This window comes from Emys orbicularis, chromosome 13, assembly GCF_028017835.1.
Source record: "Emys orbicularis isolate rEmyOrb1 chromosome 13, rEmyOrb1.hap1, whole genome shotgun sequence".
Classification (NCBI taxonomy): domain Eukaryota; kingdom Metazoa; phylum Chordata; order Testudines; family Emydidae; genus Emys; species Emys orbicularis.
In genome coordinates, this window is record NC_088695.1 from 1,109,968 (window position 1) to 1,126,377 (window position 16,410).

General features: G+C 67.4%; 1 protein-coding gene across 1 annotated transcript; it reads left to right on the forward strand.

The window, feature by feature from the left end:
* The first annotated feature begins 1,756 nt into the window (after positions 1-1,756).
* Positions 1,757-15,506, forward strand: BAG6 (BAG cochaperone 6). The gene is made up of 25 exons (XM_065415925.1): positions 1,757-1,834; positions 3,343-3,460; positions 3,783-3,973; positions 4,659-4,712; positions 5,144-5,218; positions 5,386-5,576; positions 5,654-5,783; positions 6,443-6,640; positions 6,829-7,096; positions 7,536-7,622; positions 7,961-8,065; positions 8,170-8,282; positions 8,494-8,602; positions 9,095-9,384; positions 9,495-9,795; positions 10,380-10,549; positions 12,373-12,426; positions 12,684-12,786; positions 13,003-13,127; positions 14,013-14,159; positions 14,242-14,301; positions 14,457-14,591; positions 14,675-14,782; positions 15,040-15,186; positions 15,344-15,506. Exons 1-25 carry the CDS (start codon positions 1,757-1,759, stop codon positions 15,437-15,439), a joined length of 3,453 nt encoding a protein of 1,150 aa, XP_065271997.1. The 3' UTR covers positions 15,440-15,506.
* Positions 15,507-16,410: the final 904 nt, after the last annotated feature.

The following is a 16,410-nucleotide window of genomic DNA, read 5'->3' on the forward strand; positions in this document are numbered from 1 at the left end:
GGGTTATTCCCCCCTCCCATTGGGGATAAAGTACAACATGGCCGCCAATCAGGAGTGGGAAAATGTGCCCTCAACAAATATGGTGGCAAGTCAGGTGTCATAAGTCTGCGCCCATAACCAAGATGGCCGCCGCTTTGGCTTCGGCTCCTTGGAGCGCCAAGTGTTGCCCTCAAAAGATCTGTCGGGCCGGGGAATTCGCGTCATCATTTCCACGCCAACCTCCAAGATGGCCGTCGCGCTGCCTTCACCGCATACACAGCCGCATGGGCCCGCCCAGAAGAAAGATGGTGGACAAAGGCCTTAGTACGCAGGCGCGGGCTGGGGAGGCCCCTCGAGCCGGGTATAGGAACTCGAAAGGTGCCTGGACAAAATCTTCGCGATCGGAGGCGAACAAGCGGCGTCGCCGCCACAGGGCGAACAGACCCGGCAGCTCGGAGCCAAGGAGCGATCAAGGAACGAGCGGCGGGAGCGGGGGAGGGCGACTAGGTCGGTTTCACGGTGTATTGAGTCAGGCGCCTGCCCGGACAGCTTCGAGGCGAAGGACCGGTAGTGGGAAGGCGGGGGCGCGCGCGCAGCTCTCGCGCATGCGCAGTTGGGCGCAGCGGCGGCGAGAGGCGGCTGGAGGGAGTCGCTCCAAGGAGGCGCCGGGTCCCGCGGCCGCTTCGCCCCGTTCCGGGCCCGCAGCGTCTCCCCGCCCGGGGGGGCCCCGAGGTGTTCCCCCCGCCCCGCGGGCGCCGGACCCCTGCAGGGGACCGGAAGTTGCCCCCTGGGGCTTGGGCTGCACCGGAAGTGGCTCCGGCTTGACCGGAAGTACCCGCCTGGGAGGCCGGGGGGCGGGGCCAGCTGGACTTGGCGCCCCTCCCCCACCCCCAGCCGAGAGCGGCCCCTGGAGCGGGGTGAGCGTCGGCGCGACCGGGGGGGGGGCGGGTCCGAGCTGCGCGTGCCGCCCCCCCCCCGGGATAATGTCGGGTGGGGGAGGGGCGTCGCTGGGGGGGTGTAAGGTGGGGGAGGGGAGGAGGATGGCAGGAGGGGTGGGAGAGGGGAGGAGTGTGGGGGGCAGGGAGGGGTGTGGGGGGGGGAAGTGGGGGCCAGGGGTGTAAGGTGGGGGAGGGGAGGAGGATGGCAGGAGGGGTGGGGATGTGGGGTGGGAAAGGGGAGGGGTTTGGGGGGCAGGGAGGGGTGTGGGGGGGGAAGTGGGGGCCAGGGGTGTAAGGTGGGGGAGGGGAGGAGCATGGCAGGAGGGATGGGAGAGGGGAGGAGTGTGGGGGTAGGGGTGGGAGGGCCAGGGGTGTAAGGTGGGGGAGTGAAGGAGCGTGGGGGCAGGGAGGCGGGGGTATAACAGTGGGGGCAGCGGTGGGTGTAAGGTGGGGGAGGAGCGTGGGGGGCGGGGAGGGGTGTGGGGGGGAAGTGGGGGCCAGGGATGTAAGGTGGGGGAGGGGAGGAGCATGGCAGGAGGGGTGGGGATGTGGGGTGGGGAAGGGGAGGGGTTTGGGGAGCAGGGAGGGGTGTGGGGGGGAAGTGGGGGCCAGGGGTGTAAGGTGGGGGAGGGGAGGAGGATGGCAGGAGGGGAGGGGAGGAGTGTGGGGGGGAGGGGTGGGAGAGGGGAGGGGCGTGGGGGGCAGGGGAGGGGTTTGGGGGCAGGGAGGGCCAGGGGTGTAAGGCGAGGGGGGGGTTCAGGACACCCAGGGGCAGCTGATCTGGAGGGACGAGGGGACCCGCTCGCGTAACCCGCTGTCCCGTGACAGGAGCCGGCGCCATGGCGGAGCCGGAGAACCTCGAGGTGATGGTGAAGACGCTCGACTCGCAGACCAGGACCTTCACTGTGGAGGCGGAGGTGAGAGGTTGGGAGGCTGCTGGGTGTGGCTCGATACGGGGCCGTTTCCCTTGGGGGTCTGTACCGGCCCCATCTGGCGCCAAGGGATGCTGTGCACCGGCCCCATTCGGCTCTTTGGCAGATCCTGCGTCCCACCCCAGAGCCAGCCGCATCTCAGCCTGGGGTGGTTGGTCCCCGACCAGCCAGCTCCTGCACCCCACCCCAGAGAAGTTGTCATGGGATAAAAGGGAAGGTCCTTTCATGGATTGAGAACTGGTTAAGAGACAGGGAACAAAGGGTAGGAACAAATGGTAAATTCTCAGAATGGAGAGGGGTAACTAGTGGTGTTCCCCAAGGGTCAGTCCTCGGACCGATCCTATTCAACTTATTTATAAATGATCTGGAGAAAGGGGTAAACAGTGAGGAGGCAAAGTTTGCAGATGATACTAAACTGCTCAAGATAGTTAAGACCAAAGCAGACTGTGAAGAACTTCAAAAAGATCTCACAAAACTAAGTGATTGGGCAACAAAATGGCAAATGAAATTTAATGTGGATAAATGTAAAGTAATGCACATTGGAAAAAATAACCCCAACTATACATACAATATGATGGGGGCTAATTTAGCTGCAATGAATCAGGAAAAAGATCTTGGAGTCATCGTCGATAGTTCTCTGAAGACGTCCACGCAGTGTGCAGAGGCGGTCAAAACAGCAAACAGGATGTTAGGAATCATTGAACAGGGGATAGAGAATAAGATGGAGAATATATTATTGCCCTTATATAAATCCATGGTACGCCCACATCTCGAATACTGCGTACAGATGTGGTCTCATCTCAAAAAAGATATACTGGCACTAGAAAAGGTTCAGAAAAGGGCAACTAAAATGATTAGGGGTTTGGAACGGGTCCCATATGAGGAGAGATTAAAGAGGCTAGGACTCTTCAGCTTGGAAAAGAGGAGACTAAGGGGGGATATGATAGAGGTATATAAAATCATGAGTGATGTGGAGAAAGTGGATAAGGAAAAGTTATTTACTCGTTCCCATAATACAAGAACTGGGGGTCACCAAATGAAATGAATGGGCAGCAGGTTTAAAACAAATAAAGGGAAGTTCTTCACGCAGCGCACAGTCAACCTGTGGAACTCCTTGCCTGAGGAGGTTGTGAAGGCTAGGACTATAACAGCGTTTAAAAGAGAACTGGATAAATTCATGGAGGTTAAGTCCATTAATGGCTATTAGCCAGGATGGGTAAGAATGGTGTCCCAGCCTCTGTTTGTCAGAGGGTGGAGATGGATGGCAGGAGAGAGATCACGTGATCATTGCCTGTTAGGTTCACTCCCTCTGGGGCACCTGGCATTGGCCACTGTGGGTAGACAGATACTGGGCTAGATGGACCTTTGGTCTGACCCGGTACGGCCATTCTTAGGTGTCCGCATGCCCAGGGTGGCGACCCGAGCGTGTGAGCTGAGAAGAGGTGATGGGGGGTGGGTTTGACCCCACTGGTTCTTGCCCCTTTCCCCTGTAGGTGACGGTGAAGGAGTTCAAAGAGCACATTGCGGGCTCAGTAAATATCCCCGCGGAGAAACAGCGTCTGATCTACCAGGGACGCGTCCTGCAGGACGACAAGAAGCTTAAAGAATATAGTGAGTGTGGGGGGCTGCGGTTTGGGAGTGAGGGGCACCGGCAGAGCTGGGGGCGGTGGGAGTCCAGGGCTGGGCTGGCCGGGGCTGTGGGTCGGGAGTGAGGGGCACCGGCAGAGCTGGGGAGGGTGGGAGTCCAGGGCTGGGCTGGCCGGGGCTGCATGTCGGGAGTGAGGGGCACCGGTAGAGCTGGGGGGGGTGGGAGTCCAGGGCTGGGCTGGCCGGGGCTGCGTGTCGGGAGTGCGGGGCACCGGTAGAGCTGGGGGGGATGGAGACCAGAGGTTTGAGGTTCTGATTTTGCCCCCCTTTGTCTCTTCTTTCCAAGATGTTGGGGGCAAAGTGATCCACTTGGTAGAACGTGCCCCTCCCCAGACTCAGTCGCCCTCTTCTGGGGGTCCCTCTGGAGCCAGTTCGGCCTCAGCCCCCCACAATGGCATCGGGGGACGGGGAGCCGGTGCCACCGTCCACGACCGTAACGCCAACAGCTACGTCATGGTCGGGACCTTCAATTTACCAGTCAGCATTATGGACCCGCAGCCGCCCTCACAGGTGAGTTCCTGCGGGGGGCGCCGTGCTGCGGGGGCGGGGGGGGCTCTCTCCTGCCGGCAGCGCTAGCCCCAGTGGCCGCCGGGGGTGGGCTCCTGGAAGAGGCAGGTTCTCGCTTTCCTCTGGCAGTTTGCTTCGGTTTATTCTCTGTGTGGTTCTGTGACGGGTGTGAGATCGTCTAGCCGGTGTGTGATGGACGGGTGGGAACTCAGGACTCCTGGGTTCTCTCCCCGGTGCTGGGAGGGGAGTGGGGGCTAGTGGTCAGAGCAGGGGGGGCTGGGAGCCAGGACTCCTGGGTTCTCTCCCCGGCTCTGGGAGGGGAGTGGGGGCTGGTGGTTAGAGCAGGGGAGGTGGGACCTAGGACTCCTGGGTTCTCTCCCCGGCTCTGGGAGGGGAGTGGGGGCTGGTGGGTTAGAGCGGGGGGGCTGGGAGCCAGGACTCCTGGGTTCCATCCTGGCTGGGGGAGGGCAGGAGGGGTCCAGTCTCTATCCACCTCCCACTTGTGCTGAGTGTCTGTGGCCCCTCCCCCCTTTCTCTGTTTTTATTTATTTTTCTCTTTCTTTTCCTGTTTTTCCTCCTTTCCTCCTTTTTTGTTTCCTTTGGTTTTCTCCGTCTCTTCCTCCTTCACGCCCGTCTCCTCCCTCCTCCCCCTAAGATCGACGGATCCTCTGTGGATGTTCATATTAATATGGAACAGGCTCCCATACAGGTACTGGAGGGGGGTGGGCGCGGGGGGTGGAGGGGTGAAAGGTCAGCAGGGGGTTGGGGGCGGGGGGGGGCCTGGGAAGGGTTAGAGAATTGGCAGAGCACAGGGGGGTTCTGGGTCTGAACCCGTGAAATTGGGGGGGCAGGGCTAGAGAGGACAGGCAAGAGCTCAGTGGGCCCATGGGGCTGATCATGGGGTTACCTGGCAGGATAGTTTGTGGGTCTCATCGGGGGGGTGGGGCAGGCAGGGCCATGGATCTCATCCAGGAGGTGGGGGTCCCAGGCTGGACGAGCCCAGGGGGTGTCCTGGGGAGTCTGGACTGGGGGTCCTGGGCTGGCTGGGCCTGGGGTCTGGTCCGGGTTAGTACCAGGCTGTCCCCTTGTGAGCTCCACTCCCAGGCCCAGCCCTGACCCGGCCCCGCCCTGTCGTTCCAGAGCGAGCCCCGCGTCCGCCTGCTGATGGCACAGCACATGCTCCGAGACGTGCAGGGCATCCTGGGTCGGCTGGAGGTGAGTGCCGTGGGGCTGAGCCCTGGCTGGGGGTGGGGGTGGGGGGGCGGGAGTGCCGTGGGGCTGGGGGTGGGGGGGGGGAGGGCGGGAGTGCCGTGGGGCTGAGCCCTGATGGGGGGAGGGGGCGGGAGTCCCAGGCTCTGAGCCCAGTGTCTCTTTCTCTCTAGGGTCGGGCCAACGGGCAGCCGCAGCCCACGCCGGAGAATGCCCCCCCGGCCCCCGACGAGCCGCCCCCCTCCACCAGCCCCGGCCAGCGGGAGCCCATGGAGGCAGCTGTTTCGGAGTCCCCAGCCGCGCCCGCCGAGGAGAGCCCCCAGCCTGGGCCGGAGCCGCCCCCAGCTGCCGAGGGGGCCCCCAAGTAAGGACAGGGCTGAGCGGGTGGGGAGGGGAGCGGGGCCCTGGAGCCCACTGAGCCTCTCTCCGGTCTCCCCGCAGCCACCCGGCGCCGGCCGAGTACGTGGAGGTGCTGCTGGAGCTGCGCAGGGTGGAGGAGCAGCTGCAGCCCTTCCTACAGCGATACCAGGAGATCCTGGCCACGGCCAGCACCACTGACTACAACAACAATGTAAGGGCTAGTTACCCCCCTCCTCGGCCCGGGGTAGTGAGAATGGGATGTGCCAGGCCTACCCCCGTCACAGGGAGAATGGCATGTTCTGAATACCTCCCCCCCCCCCCCCCTTGCGCCTCTGAGATTGGGATGGTCCAAGTCTCCCCCCTGCCCCCTCAGAATGGGATATTCGGAACATTCCCACCAAGCCTGAGAGACTGAGATGGTCCACATCTCACACACCCCCCCCCCCAACCCTGTGAGATTGGGATGGTCTAAATCTCTTCTCTGCCCCACCCCCCATGGGATATTCTGAACTTCCCCCCCATCCTGGTGAGAATGGGATAGTCCAAATTCTGCTCTCCCCCCAAGTCTATGAAAGGATGGCAGGATCCAAATCCCCCCTCCCCACAAGTCAGTTCTAACCCGTGGGGATGGTCCAGGTTCCTGCCCCCTGCTGATTCATTTTGGGGAGTAGGGGTGTGAAGAGCATTATGGGTGATACCATGAAAGGGGATTATTTGGGCTCTGAGATGGGTGATACCATGAACAGGGGGATGGGGACCCTGAGCTGGGTTGTACCATGGATGGGATGGTGGAGGGGGGGAGGCGGGTGATACCACGGGCGGCGGGGGGGGGGGCACTGTGGGAGCTGACCGTGACCCCTGTGTTGGCAGACAGAGGGGCGCGAGGAGGACCAGCGCATCATCAACCTGGTGGGGGAGTCCATGCGCCTGCTGGGGAACACCTTCGTGGCCCTGTCCGACCTGCGCTGCAACCTGTCCTGCAGCGCACCCCGCCACCTCCACGTGGTCCGGCCCATGTCCCACTACGCCGCCCCCATGGTGCTGCAGCAGGCTGCCATCCCCATACAGGTGAGCTGGGGCACGGGACCCAGGTGTCCGGGACGGGGCCCGCCCCTAGGGGGCCTCGCAGCTCTTGGGGAGGGAGGATGGACCCAGGTGTCCGGGATGATGCGTCTAGGGAGGGTCACAGCCCCAGGGAGGGAGGGGATGGACCCAGGCATCCGGGATGGGCCCCCTAACTTCTCATCTGTCCGCAGATCAACGTTGGGACCACAGTGACCATGACGGGGAACGGTGCCCGCCCCCCCCAGCCTGGCCCCGAGGGACCTGCCCCCACCCAGCCCTCCCCCCCGGCCCCAGCCGGAGCCCCCAGCCCCGGGGAGCCAGGCCGGGGCCTAGAGAGCCAGCTGGGGCCCGGGGCGGCCCCGACTCAGACCCAGGGCTCCCAGACCAGCCACCCCCGGGTCATCCGCATCTCCCACCAGACCGTCGAGCCCGTCGTCATGATGCATATGAACATACAGGGTGAGTAGGAGCCCCCCGAGGGGTGCTGGCTTGGGGGGCAGGGGCCCTGTCCCCCCTAGAGGGCACTGGCTGGCTTGGCGGGCGGGGAATGGGGCAGGGCCCTGTCCCCCCTAGAGGGCACTGGCTGGCTCGGGGGGCGGGGAATGGGGCAGGGCCCTGTCCCCCCTAGAGGGCACTGGCTGGCTCGGGGGGCGGGGAATGGGGCAGGGGCCCTGTCCCCCCCTAGAGGGCACTGGCTGGCTTGGGGGGCAGGGCCCTGTCCCCCCCCAGAGGGCACTGGCTGGCTCGGGGGGCGGGGAATGGGGCAGGGGCCCTGTCCCTCCTAGGGGGCACTGGCTGGCTCAGGGGGCGGGGAATGGGGCAGGGGCTGTTCCGCTCCAGGACTCCTGGGTTCGATCCTGGCTCAGTGCTGGGCCAATCGTCTGTTTCTTATTCTCAGACTCTGGGTCTCAAGCGCCAGGAGGCAGCTCCGGGGGCACCGTTCCCACGGGCACCGCTGGACCAGCCGGGCATGGCCCGGGCATAGGTGAGATGTGCCCACCCTTAGAGCCCGGTGGGCTGCGGGTCAGGAGTGAGGGGCATCGGCAGAGATGGGGGGTGGCAGGGGCTGCAGGTCGGGAGTGATGGGTGCTGGCGGGGCTGGCAGGGGCTGCGGGTCGGGAGTGAGGGGCACCGGCAGAGCTGGGGGGTGGCAGGGGCTGCGGGTCAGGAGTGAGGGGTGCTGGCGGGGCGGGGCTGGCAGGGGCTGTGGGGTGGGGCTGGACTGGCAGGGGTGGGGCTGGAGCTGTTGCGGGGCTCCCCAGCAGGGGGCGCTGCGCTGTGATGCCGCCTGGTGACCCGGCTGTTCCCCTCCCCCTGCAGGAGGCGCTGCGCACGTCCCCCTGCCCAGCCTGCCCCCGGAGCTGATGCAGGCCGTGGCTCACCAGATCACCCAGCAGGCCATGGCGGCCGCGGCTTCTGCCGCCACAGGTGGGTGCGGCCAGCGGGGGGCAGCGGGGGGCCGCTCCGCCCCAGAGGTGGCTGCGTTCCCGCCCCGGCGGCTCGTTGTAACCCGGTTCCTTCCTCTGCTGCAGGCCAGCAGGTCCCTGGCTTCCAGTCGGCCCCGACCCGCGTGGTGATCGCCCGGCCCTCGGCCCCGTCCGCCCGGCCCACCCACCTGGGGGCCCCCCAGGCGCCAGGACCCGGGGTGAGAGCCCAGCGAATGGGGCATGGGGCACTGGCTGGCTCGGGGGGCAGGGAATGGGGCCACGGGGCCTGTCCCCTCTAGGGGGCGCCGGGTCCCACCCGGCCCCAGGATGGGGACTGGCTGGCTCAGGGGGCTGGGGAGTGGGGAGTGGGGCAGGGGCCTGTTCCCTCTAGGGGGCGCCGGCTCCGAGGTAACGTCGGTCTCCCCCCAGACTCCCGGCGTAGGGGGCAATGCCTCCCTGGCACAGATGATCAGCGGGCTCCTCGGGCACCTGCTGATGCAGCCGGTTCTCGTGGGTAAGTCTCTGCCCCACACGTCTCCTTTGGGGTGGGGTGGGGGGCAGGAAACTGGGGCTGGGGGGGGGCTGTTCTCACCCCTTGTCTCGCACCATAGGAGTTGGGAGGGGCAGTGGTGGTGTGAGGTGCTGGGGTCACGTGTGGGGCAGGCTATAGGAAGGGGCCTGTGGGGCAGCGTGTGTGTGTGGGGGGTTGCTTCGGAGGATGCAGACAGAGGATTATGGGAGGGGGCGGTGGAGTGGGGAGGCTCCAGGGGGAGATTGGGGGGTGAGGCAGGGGGCATTATGGGAAGGTTTGGGGTAAATTGGGATGACAGGGCAGGGTTGGGGGGCAGGGGGCATTATGGGAAGGTTTGGGGTAAATTGGGATGACGGGGCAGGGTTGTGGGGCAGGGTTCGGGGGCAGGGCCTTGAGTGCTAATTCTGCCCCTCCCAGCTCAGGGCAGTAGCTCCTCTTCGGCGTCCTCTTCCTCCTCCTCCTCCACCACCACCACCACCTCGTCGGCCTCCTTCCCGGCCCCAGCCTCCCCGCCCACGGCCTCGGCCAGCGCTGCCACCACCAACACGGCCACCACGGCGGCGGGGGGCAGCTCTGCCGGTGCACCAGGGGGCTCCGTGCCCTCTGCCTCCTCCTCGGCCCAGCCGCCTCCACCTGCCGACGATCTCCACTTCTCCCAGCTCCTGGGCAACCTGCTGGGGGCAGCGGGCCCCGGCATGGCCGGCGTGGGCTCCCCCACCATCACCGTGGCCATGCCCGGCATGCCTGGCATGCCCGCCTTTGTGCAAGGCATGACAGACTTCCTGCAGGTGAGCACTGCCCACCCCGTGGCATTCTGGGTAAGGCCAGTTTTCCCCCCATGTCCTTGACCTGACAGCCCGCCAGAGCCGTCCTTGACTACTGTCTTCCTCTTCTCCAGGCCACGCAGATGGGGGCTGCCCCCCCACAGGTGCCAGAACAGGCTCCTGCCCCTCCCCCGCAGCCAGAGGCCCCTCCAGCCCCTGCCCCACCCCTGCTGTCTGAGCGGGGGCGGGGCCGCCCCCCTGGGGGCCCCGAGGCCCTGGCCCCCGAGTTCTTCCTCAGCGTGGTGCAGGGGGTGCTGTCGTCCATGATGGGCTCGCTGAACGCCCAGCAGGGCAGCGCCGAGAGCATCGCCACCTTCATCCAGCGCCTCAGCGGCACCAGCAACCTCTTCGAGCCGGGCACCGAGGGCGCCATCGGTGAGCCCCGCCTCCTCTGCCAGGCCCTGCCCCGCCTCCTCTGCCGGGCCCCGCCCCTTCCGAGTGGCCCTGCCCCGCCTCCTCTGCCGGGCCCCGCCCCGCCTCCTCTGCCGGGCCCCGCCCCTTCCGAGTGGCCCCGCCCCACCACCTCTGCCGGGCCCCGCCCCTTCCGGGTGGCCCACCCCACCCCTTCTGGGTGGCCCAGTCCCGCCTCCTCTGCTGGGCCCCACCCCTTTCGATTGGCCCCGCCCCACCCCCTCTGCTGGGACCCGCCCCTTCCGGGTGGCCCCGACCCGCCTCCTCTTCCGGGCGGCCCTGCCTCTGCTGCTGGGTCCTGCCCCTTCTGGGTGGCCCCGCCCCACCTCCTCTGCTGGGCCCCGCCCCTTCCGGGCGGTGTCCTCGACTGTTCCCCCTCTGGGCTGCTGGGCCCCGCCCCTCTGGCCCATCCCCCAGCACCCTGCCAGGCCACATTACTCTTGGCTTTCCTCACCCCGTCCTGGCTGGGCCCCCCCTGGCCGGGATTCCCGGCCCCCCAGCGCCCCCCGGGGGTGTCCCGTTGCCCCACTGTCCCCGTCTGTTCCCAGGCTTCTTCGGGGACCTGCTCTCACTGATCTGCCAGAACTTCTCCATGGTGGACGTGGTGATGCTGCTCCACGGACAGTTCCAGCCGCTGCAGCGCGTCCAGCCCCAGCTGCGCCGCTTCTTCCACCAGGAGTACCTGGGGGGGCGGGAGCCCTCGGACCACAACGTGCGGGTGAGGGGCCCCTGATCCCTCCCTGAGCCCCCCGAATCCCCCGACCCCATCACCCCCGAACCGCCCTGAGCCCCCCGAATCCCCCAACCCGGCCCCAGAATCCCCCGACCCCATCATCCCCGAACCGCCCTGAGCCCCCCGAATCCCCCGACTCCATCCACCCCCGAACTGCCCTGAGCCCCCCGAATCCCCCAACCCGGCCCCCGAATCCCCCGACCCCATCATCTCCGAACTGCCCTGAGCCCCCCGAATCCTCCGACCCGGCCCCAGAATCCCCCGACCCCATCACCCCCGAACCGCCCTGAGCCCCCCGAATCCCCCGACTCCATCCACCCCCGAACTGCCCTGAGCCCCCCGAATCTCCCAACCCGGCCCCCCGAATCCCCCGAGCCCATCATCCCCAAACCGCCCTGAGCCCCCCGAATCCCCCGACCCGGCCCCCCGAACCGCCCTGACCCCCCCCGAATCCCCCGACACCATCATCCCCGAATCCCCCGACCCCATCATCCCCGAATCCCCCGCTCGCTGCTTCCACCAGGAGTACCTGGGGCGGCGGGAGCCCTCGGACCACAACGTGCGGGTGAGAAGCCCCTGATCCCTCCCTGAGCCCCCTGAATCCCCCGACCCCATCATCCCCGAACCGCCCTGAGCCCCCCGAATCCCCCGACCCCATCATCCCCGAATCCCCCGACCCCATCATCCCCGAACCGCCCTGAGCCCCCCGAATCCCCCGACCCCATCATCCCTGAACCCCCCGAATCCCCCGACCCTGCCCCCCCAAATCCCCCGAGCCCATCATCCCTGAATCCCCCGCTCACTTCTTCCACCAAGAGTATCTGGGGGCCTGGAGCCCTCGGACCACAACGGGCGGGTGAGGGGCCCCTGATCCCTCCCTGAGCCCCCTGAATCCCCCGACCCCATCATCCCCGAATCCCCCTGAGCCGAATCCCCCGACCCGGCCCCCCGAATCCCCCGAGCCCATCATCCCCGAATCCCCCGAGCCCATCATCCCTGAATCCCTCGCTTGCTGCTTCCACCAGGAGTACCTGGGGGGGCGGGAGCCCTCGGACCACAACGTGCGGGTGAGAAGCCCCTGATCCCTCCCTGAGCCCCCCGAATCTCCCGACCCCATCATCCCCGAATCCCCCGACCCCATCATCCCTAAACCGCCCTTAGCCCCCCGAATCCCCCGACCCCATCATCCCCGAATCCCCCGACCCCATCATCCTCAAACCGCCCTGAGCCCCCCGAATCCTCCGACCCGGCCCCCCGAATCCCCCGAGCCCATCATCCCCGAACCGCCCTGAGCCCCCCCGAATCCCCTGACACCATCATCCCCGAATCCTCCGCTCGCTGCTTCCACCAGGAGTACCTGGGGGGGGCGGGAGCCCTCGGACCACAACGTGCGGGTGAGGGGCCCCTGATCCCTCCCTGAGCCCCCCGAATCCCCCGGCCCCATCATCCCCGAACCGCCCTGAGCCCCCCGAATCCCCCGAATCGGCCCCCCGAATCCCCCGAGCCCATCATCCCCGAATCTCCTGCTCGCTGCTTCCACCAGGAGTATCTGGGGGGGCCGGAGCCCTCGGACCACAACGGGTGGGTGAGGGGCCCCTGATCCCTCCGAGCCCCCTAAATCCCCTGAGTCCATCATCCCCGAACTGCCCTGAGCCCCCGAATCCCCCGGGCCCATCATCCCTGAATCCCCCATCCGTGCTCCTTGTGGCCCCCGGCTCTTCTGCTGGTGCCCCTCACTCTCGCCCCCCAGCCCTGGCTGCCCCCCTTCTCTTCCCCCCCCCCCCACTAACCTGTGGTTCCTCCCCCAGGTGGCCACCCACAGCCTGATCACCGGCCTGCAGGAATACATCCGCGAGAGCTTCGTAAGTGTCCCCCCCGGGCTGGGGGGGCCCCGCTCTCCCCTAAACACCCCCCCGGCTGCGGGCTGGGGGGGGCCCCGCTCTCCCCTCAGCCCCCCCTCGGCTCTCCCCCAGTTCTGTTCAGAGGTGGCCCGAGTACAGTGGGGGGCAGGAGGGAACAGCCCCCCCGTAATGGTGTGTGAGGGGCTTCCCGGGGGTGGGGGCATTGGGTGTGCCTGGGGGGGTCCCCGATGTCTCATGGCTGCCCCCCTCCCCCCCAGGCCTCGGTGCGGGTGCAGGACGGGGTTGACATCACCCGGACCAACCTGGAGTTCCTGCAGGAGCATTTCAGCCGCATCGCCACCCACATCCTGCGCTGTGCCGGTGAGGGGGGGGCTCCGGGGGGGGGCTGGGGGGATCCCTGCAGGCGGGGTTCTGGGGGGGCTGTGGGAGATCTCTGGGAGGTTGGGGTCCTGGGGGGGGTTGGCTGGGAGGGTTCTGGGGGGGCTGTGGGGATCCCTGTGAGGTGGGGGGAGGTTGCTGAGGGAGGGGGTTTGGGGGGGTGTCCCCCGGCCCACCTCTCACTCCTTCCCCCCCCAGACCCCACCTTTGGGTGCCGGCTGCTGGAGCTGTGTAACCAGGGCCTGTTCGAGTGCCTGGCATTGAACCTGTACTGCCTGCGGGGGGAGCGGGCCGCCCTGACCGCCGTCATCAACGACCGCATCGTGAGTGCCCCCCGGGGCCCCCACCCTGTCTGGGGGGACCCCCGCATAGACCCAGGGGCCCCACCAGGGACCCTCCCTGTCCCCACAGCCCCGAGGGGCCCAGCCAGGATCGTGTAGCTGCATTGGCGCGGGACTGGGGAGGTCTGGGGGTGGTGGTGCCGCGGGGGGTTCCGGGGGCGCCGCTGACCCCCCGTCCCCCAGCGGCGGCTCTTGGCGGACGTGAACCCCTCGCTGGTGAGCTGGCTGCCGCGGGGAGTTGGGGGGGTGGTGCCGGCCGGCAGGGGGAGCAGGGGGGTCCGGGGGCGACACTGACCCCCCTGTCCTGCAGCGACAGCTCTCGGCGGACGTGAACCCCTCGCTGGTGAGCTGGCTGCCGGGGGGAGTTGGGGGGGCGGTGCCGGCCGGCAGGGGGAGCTGGGGGGTGCAGGGGGGTCCGGGGGCGACACTGACCCCCGTCCCGCAGCGGCGGCTCTCGGCGGACGTGAACCCCTCGCTGGCTGCCGGGGGGAGTTGGGGTGGCGGTGCTGGCCAGCAGGGGGACCCAGGGGGTGCATGGGGGTTGCCGGCCGGCAGGGGGACCCGGGGGCGACACTGACCCCCCTGTCCTGCAGCGGCGGCTCTCGGCAGACGTGAACCCCTCGCTGGTGAGCTGGCTGCCGGGGGGAGTTGGGGGGGCGGTGCCGGCCGGCAGGGGGACCCGAGGGGTGCAGGGGGGTCCGGGGGCGACACTGACCCCCCTGTCCCGCAGCGGCGGCTCTCGGCGGACGTGAACCCCTCGCTGGTGAGCTGGCTGCCGGGGGGAGTTGGGGGGGCGGTGCCGGCCGGCAGGGGGACCCGAGGGGTGCAGGGGGGTCCGGGGGCGACACTGACCCCCCTGTCCTGCAGCGGCGGCTCTCGGCGGACGTGAACCCCTCGCTGGTGAGCTGGCTGACGGCCATGATGGGGCTGCGGCTGCAGGTGGTCCTGGAGCACATGCCCGTCACGGAGGAGCAGGTGCTGCCCTACGTGCGCCGCCTGGGCGAGGCCCCCCAGGTATGGCCCGGCCGGGGGGCGCGGGGGGGTGGGGGAGCAGGGCGGCCCCCCGTGTCCCCTCTGACCCTCCCCCTCTCTGCAGCCAGCACCGGACGAGCCCATGGAGGTGCAGGCGGCCGAGCAGCCCCCCGAAGCCGCGCAGGTACCGGGGGGGGGGTCCCTGCTGTAAGGGGGGGGGAGGCTGTTGGGGGGGGGTCCCTGCTGCCAGGGGGGTCCCTGCTGTGAGAGCGGGAGGGCGACTGTTGGGGTGGGGGGGCTGTCGGGGGTCCCCGCTGTCTCTAACCCCCCCGGTTGCAGCGGGACAGTGCGGCCTCGCCGGCCCCGGCCACTACGGCGGAGGAGGCCCTGGCGCGGTGCCCGGAGCCAGAGCAGGGGGAGCTGCCGGGGGAGCCCGCGCCCGACGCCGAGCCCTGGGCAGCGGCTGTGCCCCCGGTGAGTGCCGGGGCTGGGGGGGGGGGGGGCCGGGCCGGGGTGTGCCTGGGTCCCCCAGTGTCTGACCCCCTCTGTCCCCCCAGGAGTGGGTGCCCATCATCCGCGAGGACATCCAGACCCAGCGCCGCGGGAAGCAGCAGCCGCCACTGAGCGATGCCTACCTGACGGGAATGCCGGCCAAGCGCCGCAAGGTGAGCCCCCCAACTGCGCCCCCCGGCTTGCCCCGACTGCCCAGCAACACCTACCTGCCAGACATCCTGGCCAAGCGCCGCAAGGTGAGCCCCCTGCCTGCCCCCCCCGACTGCCCAGCAACACCTACCTGACGGGAATGCCGGCCAAGCGCCGCAAGGTGAGGCCCCAACCGTGCCCCTGAACTGCTAAGCAATGGGCAGCGCACAGGCCAGCCCTCTCCTGCCCGCCAACCGCGCTCTTCTCCGCTGTCCCCCAGACCATGCGGGGTGACGGCCCCCAGCTGCTCCTCTCCGAGGCCGTCAGCCGCGCCGCCAAAGCCGCCGGCGTCCAGCCCCTGAGCGGCAGCGAGAGCCTGAACCGGGAGCTGGCCGAGCCGGCGCTGCAGGAGGGCTACCGGCAGCAGGTGAGGCCCCCCCACCCCTCCCAGGGTCCCTCCTGCACCCTTCCCTGGGTCTGCCCGCTGGCTGTCCAGCAGCAGGGGAGCCCCCTGGGCCCCCACCAATGGGTATGTGGGGGGCTCCCCCTGTGTCCACGCTCACCGCTCCCCCACTCTCTTCCAGCTCCGTGCCGACCTCCAGAAGCGGCTGCAGGAGGATCCCAGCTTCAGCCCCCAGCGGTTCCCCAACGCTGACCGCGCCTTTGGGGATGAGGCCTAGGGGTGCCTGTGCCCCCTGCCCCCTATTTATCCCCTGACCCCCGTCTCCAATAAAGCTGCTTGGTGTCGGGCTGCGTGTCCTGTCTGTGCCGGGGGGCACTCTTGCTCCAGTGACTGAGGCTGCCTGTACCTCAGTTTCCCCTGGTCCCTCCCTGCAGAGGGGGGTGAGTGCTGGCGGAGAGGCAAATGGGGGGCTCCTTCAGGGCAGGGTGGGAGAATAAGAATCTCCTGTTCCAGGGCGCAGGGCCGGTTTGTTTACCTGCCGTTCCAGGCCAACGGGGGCTGCAGCGACCCACCAGGGGGCTTTCCCTGGATCACTGTGGGCAGAGCCGGTCGCCCCGATTGGGAAAAGGGTCAGTGAGATGGGCCCAGATCTACACAAGCTCCACGAATAGCGTTGCTGGCAGAGGGATCAAGTTGATCCCCTCTCCACTAGCCGGGATAAATCAAGCCCTGCCCAGCGTGATGGGGGAGGATAGTGAACGAGAGGTCACCCAGTGCCATTAACAGGCAGCACATTTAACACAACCCCAGGCACCGTTAATGTGGGGAACTCCTCGCCACGGGATGTTGTGAAGGCCAAGACTAGAACAGGGGTCCATCCCTGACTAGTAGCCACGCTGGGCTGGGGATGCGATGAACTGACACCTGTAGTATAGACCCAGCCCCGCTGCCCCCAGAACAGACCATGAACCACAGCCAGGGGGTGCACAGCCCCTTCACACACCACAGCCCCCCCACATTTGCTTTTAACCTTTTATTCATTTTTTTTAAACAGTTTTTCAGTTTATTTTGTAACAAACTTGCTAGAGCCCCCTGCCCATCACATATATTTACACACACCCAGGCAGGGGACCCCAACTCCTGCCCCCCCAAATTAATTCAGGTGAATCAAAAACAAACCCAACTCCAGTTACATTCAGTGGGGTAGGGCAGCTCCGCTCTCACCCCTGCCCCCCGGGGATTCCCCAC